General features: G+C 37.6%; 2 protein-coding genes across 2 annotated transcripts; both read left to right on the forward strand.

The window, feature by feature from the left end:
- Positions 1–3420: 3420 nt before the first annotated feature.
- LOC120779427 (alpha-tocopherol transfer protein-like) lies at positions 3421–4856 on the forward strand (the record flags this gene model as incomplete). The annotated part of the gene is made up of 3 exons (XM_040111685.1): positions 3421–3719; positions 4008–4371; positions 4439–4856. Coding segments are annotated over 3 exons (921 nt in total), but the record flags the coding sequence as incomplete, so codon positions are not given.
- A 1525-nt stretch (positions 4857–6381) lies between these two features.
- Positions 6382–7873, forward strand: LOC120766796 (alpha-tocopherol transfer protein-like). Its single transcript, XM_040092497.1, has 3 exons — positions 6382–6686; positions 7041–7413; positions 7482–7873. Exons 1-3 carry the CDS (start codon positions 6382–6384, stop codon positions 7740–7742), a joined length of 939 nt encoding a protein of 312 aa, XP_039948431.1. The 3' UTR covers positions 7743–7873.
- Positions 7874–7877: the final 4 nt, after the last annotated feature.

A 7877-nucleotide genomic window follows, 5' to 3' on the forward strand; every position in this document is an offset into this window, starting at 1 on the left:
CTGTAGTTTGTAGACGCATCAGCGGCGCTGACAAGTCTGCATATCTACTTGTAGGCGTACAACCCAATGCTTTCACAAATGTATGAGTTATTGTACCAGCATATACATATACATTGGCTTCCTGAGTGGCACACCTAGGGCTTGAGTCGTAGAGACGAACATGACACGGGCACAGTCTCTGCAAATTGGTCTGACAGAATGTGTCAGCTGTTGACATGATCTTGTTGCTGTCGCGATGATTAGTGATTGCTCTTGACAACAGCAAAACGAAAACTCTACAAGCGCTCAGAGAAATGTTTTACTATATATACATATATATTGTATATACATATATATATATGCACATTTAGTTAAGTGGCAATTTTTAACATTCTGTCAAAGGACATCGCTTCGCTAGACTATCACGACCCCGCTTTATCCTCCCAACTCGAAATGTTTTTCCGTTCGAGACTTGTCTTGTTTTGCGTGCTGCGGTAGACACTATTTGTTATTTGAAATAACCTAAAACAAATAATGGAAACATGCTTTGATCTCGCTGAAAATTTGCACACACAACCGCTAAGTACATCACCATGCACTCACGCCGCATAGCACCCGCCTCTCCTGCCCACAGCGCACAGAATGCGCAGAATGCCTCCAGTGAAGTGCGACGACAGCTCATGATACTCGTATTCGGGTGTAAATTATATTAATGATGGCTCATTAGCTCCTTTCCATTCCCCTGTATGTACACATGGAGCTTCTTAGTGTTGCTCTGGTTTCTTTTTGGCGATCACTATGTGTTATTGCAGCTATGGGAGCTCAATTGAAGGGGGTAATTGACACTGCCACTACTTGTAAACATATAGCATATATTTTTTGTTATTGTTACTTTTTAAAAGTTTATTGTTGTTGTCGCTACTATGTAAGCAGAATGTTAAAGTGTTTTTTGTCGTTGACAAGTTACATTTAACGGGAAATATATGAGCATTACTTGTGTGTTCCATATGTTGGCGGTATCTTTTTACATAGTCGCTCGCGATCGGTGCAGAGATGATCTCGTCATCAGCGAAATGCCACCAACGTTTAGAGAGTTTTGAAGAAATATAAGTACATAAGTATGAAGAGGAAACAGAGGATTTGTAAATTTACAGAAGAGTGAAAAATTATAACGAGTTAGTTCGTTGTAAATATGTACATATGTCTATACTTTTACAATTGAATTTTCGAAAATTTAATCCTGAGTGCTTTAATAAAAGTTAAAATTTTTTTTGTAGTATTTTATCAATATTTATAGTATCATCGATAACCAGGAATAAAGTACAACAATTTTCTTGGTTTTATATCTTCTGGTGCTGCTTAATCGGCGGGCGGGGCCCTGCTCTATAATAAGTTTAATCAACATATATCCTAAACCACTAAACCCTAACAACCAATTTCGCTTAATGCAAATATTATAAAAATTACCAGCGACAGTGAGAAAATGGATGATTTTTAACAGTACCGTTATATGAAGAGTGAACTGCTAAAAGCGCGATAAATCAATAACTAAACACGCTAGAGGCATTAAATTTTACCACCGAGATAGTATAAGAGGGCTTTAAAGGAGCCTGCGACACCCACTTTTTGTTAAAATCACATATGTAATTCGAGATTTGCCTGACTGAATTCGGTATGTGACATTCTTCCCAACTTCGTATGTAACAGTGCGAAAATTGGAGAAATTTCTTTCGCCTTCCGGTGTTTCTTATCAATTAATATAACGAGATAACACGTTGCCTTTGCAGTGCGCCAACTTATCACAAAAAATGGTCCAAACCGAATCAAAACTGTTCAAGCCCTTGGATACCGAATATGTGGACCCCAGAACTTAAAGTTGACTTTTTACAAAATTAATAATTGAAATTCGGACACAATACCGTCCTAATGTCTGAATGTCAAAAATGGGCTTAATAGGGTCAATAAACCCATTAGCCCCATTACAGGGTTTGCCCTGAAGTAATAAGGCTGAGTCGATTTAAAAAAATGTATTGAACCAATTATTACAATTCTTTAAAAACTTTCAAAATAGGCCGTTTCTGTGTCGATGCCTGGTGTCTCCGAAACAAACTACTTCTTGCTAAAGTAACAACTGGGTAAGCCTGCTTGGTCATACCAAACGTTTATGTCGCAGATTTATCGAGTTTCACATAGAATTTAATCGCATATCTCTGCTCTAGCGAACGCTGCATTTTCGGCTTGAACCACTCACAGAAACACGTCGCACGAAAATGTTTGTCTTGACTCTCCAGGTGCTCGGAAACAACTGGCTGCTCATTCGTTAGCTAGGAAAACTCTCTACCGAATGAAAGCGGTCCCCGAACGCTCCAGAGTACAGTCGTGACGGTGGAAAATCAGTCCTATTACTTCCCGGACAAACCCTGTATACCTAATATAATATAAAATTTTTCTAATTTCCTGGTGACCATGTATCGCATATATTGGCCAATAGCCTTCCTTACTTGTTTCTGCATAGTTTTTACTTATTCTCATGGGTTTCTGCGATTCGTAAAAAAAACTTATGTCTTGAAGGCCTACCAAAAAATATTGGTCTAAAGTATGGTAGTATTGATGTTATTGAAACCTCTATATACTACTATAACGATGACTATGTTAACTATTCGACTGCTGTTTACTTTCAGGCTCATACACATAAATTCACGACTCATCTGTCACCTGTCACGATGTCATGGACATGTTTCGAAGCACTGTCATCGTATTTTTTAGCATTTTTCTCTACCAATCAAGCCGAGCCTGTTTTAAGAATGACTCGGTAAACACATTTTTTAATATTTGTAATATTGAATGTGTGCTGATCGCAAAAAATTCTTGTGATTTAATTCCATTTTTGGTCAAGACGAATATTTTAAATTACTGAAAATAACGCAACTGGCGCTCGTATTTCAAAAAGTGTATTTCTAAGTGTGTTCATCACCAAAATGTTAAACTTTAAAAACACTAGGGTTACTAAATACCGAAATGAAAAGGCAACCTTCGTACCAACAACGGGCACTTATTGGTAATGACAGAGTTGAACATCCATTTTCGCATTTTTTAGATATGTACATACATATATAGTGTAACACATACAAATATACTTATGGTACGCTTAGCTAATACGGAGCCTTAATTACATATGCGCAATTAATACAATTTTCCAGATAAATGATAAGAAGAATTATTAACACAAATTCTGTGTCAGTTTCATCATTACAAAGTTGTCATGAATTAGCGGTATTGTTATCAGTACACTAACCGAAATCATAAATAATATGCATAAACGCTTTATCACGTTAATTAGTTAATAATAGATATTGGAAATTAGTAGCAGCCCAGTTTTAACAACGTTCAGACACGCGACGATCAGAGCTTAAGCATAAATAGTAATTGGATTTGCTTTGAAATCTGAAAATTCGTCCCTTGCCACCGGAATTAGCGAAAATCGCGCGAGAGGAATTGAATGAGATACCGGAGCGTCTGCAACAAGACTTGGTTATATTGCGCACCTGGATTTATCAGCAGCGTTATTTGCATTCGCGTACATCGACGGACTTCCTGATTGCCTTCCTCAGGCGTTGTCGCTATACTTTGGAGCAGACAAAAAAGCGCATTGATGACTTTTTCACATTTCATACAAAGTGTCCGGAGATAGTGTCGAATCGGCGTGTGACAGACAAAATGTTAACCATTAATCGCTTGGGGTAAGTATCAAAATCATTGCCAGAGATACTTCTCAATTTTTCTAAGTGTAACTGGGTATATTTTTACAAATAAAGTGTGCGATCTCTATACTGAGTTCTGAAGCTCATTTTTAATAGCATTCGTTACTTGTATTTAATTAAAAATTTCCATAAAAATTTGAAGTCCCACATAAAGCGTCTCAAAAAAATTTATTCTGATCGAAAAAACATGACAATAAATGTAGAATCAGACGCACATACATACATATATACATATATTTGTAACATTTATTTATGTCTATTCCACAGACTTCAATATTTCCCGGAATTTCCTAGATGCAGTGACCACGCTGCAATTATGATTACCCGACTCAACTGTTGCCCCAAACGTTATCACATGCGCGATGTTATGGCTTACACTGCGATGGGCATGGAACTGATAGCACTAGAGAACGATAATGCTGCTATTGTCGGGGTTATTCAAATATTCGATTTATCTAATCTGGATGTTGAGCATGCGGCTCAATTGGGTGGCGGTCTCTTCAGGAAATGGTGGTATTGGATGAGCGATTGTTGCCCCTTGCGCATAAATGCAACCTATTGCTTGAACGCGCCCAAGGAACTGCAAAATTGGTTAGGTGTCTTGAGAACACTACGCGTCAAAATGCGTCCGGTAGAGTATTTGTAAAAATATCTATAAAAACTTACATTAATAAAGAAATGCCTTCTCTTTCAAGCAGCAATTCTTTATCCTGAAATCGTTGGAAGAATTGTATGAACACATACCACAAAAATGTTTACCTGAGGAATATGGTGGCGCCAATGGGCATATGCATGAGTGTGTTTCGTACATGGAAGATTTGCTAAAGAGCTATCGTGACTATTTTGAGGACGAAGTAAATTACGGCACTGTTGAACATTTACGACATGGTGAGATTATGCCATATGAGGCCGAGTTTGGCGCAGAAGGCAGCTTTCGTCAATTGATTTTCGAATAAAAATTTTTGAGATAGGTATAAATATATATTATGTGCATATGCAAATATAAAAACATATTTACATGGAAATCAAGTATTGCGAAACGGTTAACTTAAACCGTTGAGTCATTAGCAGTCAGCTTTCACTAATTGGCTCCTTATATGTATGTATTGATTAAAGATCTATTTGTGAGTTACATTAAATAAATTTTATAAATAAAAAGAAAAACCATGTATTAACTAATGTGTTTATTATATAGATTGTCGATTGTTTATCGAAAACTGAAGGCAAAGCAAGCAATATGTACAATTGTTAGGTTAGATGTCAATTTTAATGGGAAACTCACTTCAACAGCTTTGAATGCCGGTCTGTAGGGGTACCTAAAAATCATATGTAATTGTCATAAGATCCTTTTAAATCGAAAACGAGCTTTGAACCTATCATAAATTTGTTGGGGCCGGAAATCATAGTTGCGGCTAGGTCCCAAGGTTCGCTGAAATTGTGACGGCCAGGATATTATTCCTCAGTCTTGCAAAGAATGGACAATGGACAATGGAGGACATTTTTTCTTCCTAACCGTTTTCCATACAACTTTGGCAACTTAAGTACGTCCGACTAGTATGCCTACCGGATAGTGTTCAGTAAGAACTTCTACGACTGCAGCAAGATGAATTTTACTAAGAGTAAATTGATCAGTAGATTTCTAGATTAAAAAGTTCTCGACAAAAAACTGCTAAGTGCGCGCGGGGTCTATAGGTCTAGTGCCAGAACGCAAGATGACAACGGAGATTCAACTCATCCCCACTACAACGTGATCTTCAGCTCTTCCAAGCTTATCAACTTTGCAGTTATCAGCGATTCCACTAAGACCAGACACCCAAACGAGTCTGAAATGAGGACAAACACTCTTGAAATGACTCGGTTAGTAATACATATGTGTATGAACAATTAGCTAACTAACTAAATTTATTCTCAGTCCATAAATATTACTGATCGATATAAATATACCCAGGACACGTTATGTATTGCAATCTCGAAAAAAATCTAAATTTTACGAATCAGGTAGACCAATAAGCCACGCATAAACTGCTTTTGGGCCTTTGCGATAACAAATGGAGTTCATTTGCTAGGTTCATGAGGAGTAGTCATACTTTAGGATGCCTGCGCTTGACGCAAATTTTAACAGAATCTGCGACCTCACTATCGATACCTCCTCCAATCTATCATACCGTCGAGACCCCAGATGCTTACAGCGTAGACTTGCCAATGCGGGACAAGTGCACAACCAATACTCCGTTGTTTCCCAGCACCAGCCTTGCTTTAAACATTCCCTGCAGTCTTCTCGACCTGTCAGCCCCATTCTACGGACGTGTCTCGCCACCGGACAGTGACCAGTTAGTACTCCGTACACAATACAAGTATTTCTAAATATTTTCAATATTAAATGTTCTATGTTCACTATGTACTTAGCCTAAGGCGGTCTCTGTAGGGGTGAGTGTAAAAGTTTATCACAGAATAGGGTGTCATTACTAGGCGCAGAGATAAGATTAGAGAAATCGCTACACATACATACATCATGTATCTTTAAAATTGACATTCCTACGCCCACATGTATCCGACAATGTTTGCCACATTAGCTTGAAGGCGACAGTATGGTTTTAGTTGCGCGGAAGTAACAACATATGAGAATAGAAACGCATCGATCATGGGCGAAATAACTATACGTGAACTCGATCCGGTGCTTCGAGAATTGGCGCGCACAAATTGTAATGAAAATCCAGACACAGTCGTTGAACAAGTCGAAGTGATACAAGAATGGATTAGAAAGTCTCCACATCTGAAAGCATCTAATAACCCACAACTGATTTTGGCTTTCCTGCGTCGGTGTAAATTCAGTCTCGAGGAGACAAAAAAACGTATCGACAATTATTATGCCATGAAGAATGAATATCATGATGTTTTGTGTGAACGTGAATTGAGTGATGAGTTAATTGAGTTCTATCGAACAGGGTGAGTTTCAGTCTAGGATAAAAAGGAATAAAAAGATCTTTATAATGATTCGGATCGGTCAATTTATGTGGCAGCTATAAGTATAGTAGTCAGATTTGTTCGGAGATTGTAGCATTCCTTCTGTGTTTTACAAATGTTGCCAACTTAATATACCCTGCCCAGAGAATAATGAATATTCGACTACCATAGTTTTGTAAAATAAGTAAAGCTCGTGATTTTCAATTCTTTCTTATGATGGTGGAAATCTAAGAAGAAATATTTGGTGTTTTCGTGAAATAGAATATTGTAAATAACACAGATTTTATGAATTAAGATATCATCTTACTAAACACTTAACATAATCTACTGTTCCAGCATACACGTTATTCCCAACAAACCGATCGCAAACGATGGGCCTGCTGTAATGATCTCACAGTACTGTAAAATCGATTCGAAGAAATCGAACCCACGCTTAGCATTCAAATTGCTTTTTATTCTGTTCGAGACTCTGGCTATGGAAAGCGACAATGCCAGTATAGTGGGTCTAACATATATAATAGACTGCCGGGACGTTGGTCTCCATCTTATGACGCAATTTGAACCGTTTCTGCTGAAGAAAGGCTACATAGTGGCGGAGAACTGTATGCCCTTGAAGCTGAAAGAAGTCCATGTCATAAATATGAGACGCGAAGGAGTATCAGTTTTCAATTTCATATCATCATTCATGCCCAATACAATGCGTTTCAAGGTGCTTTATAATGTAAGCACACCAAGCTAGAGAGTGTTTAAAAAAGTTTTCTTTTTTTACCCTTACAGTTTGTGGCGCACAAAAAGGCAGAGGATTTGCTCGAATGCATCCCACGTGATGCTGTTACCGTCGAATATGGCGGAAACAATGGCTACCTAACGGAGGCTATCAAATCGTTTGAGACAAAGTTATTGTTATATAAGGAGCATTTCAAAAACGACGGAAACTTTGGCACAAATGAAAAACTGCGCATTGGACGTAAGAGGGAATGGGAACTGGTCGAATTGAGCGGTGCTATTGGGTCCTTCCGGAAATTAGAAGTGGATTAACAAGTTGTAAAAATTCAAAATGAAATTGTTGTTGTTTATATATTTATACAGAATTTATTAGCTAAAAATTGTACAACTTAAAAATAATGTGTTTTAAGCAACTTTAATCTAAGTAAATAAATAAATTTATTATTT

Source organism: Bactrocera tryoni, chromosome 1 (assembly GCF_016617805.1).
Source record: "Bactrocera tryoni isolate S06 chromosome 1, CSIRO_BtryS06_freeze2, whole genome shotgun sequence".
Taxonomy (NCBI): Eukaryota; Metazoa; Arthropoda; class Insecta; order Diptera; family Tephritidae; genus Bactrocera; species Bactrocera tryoni.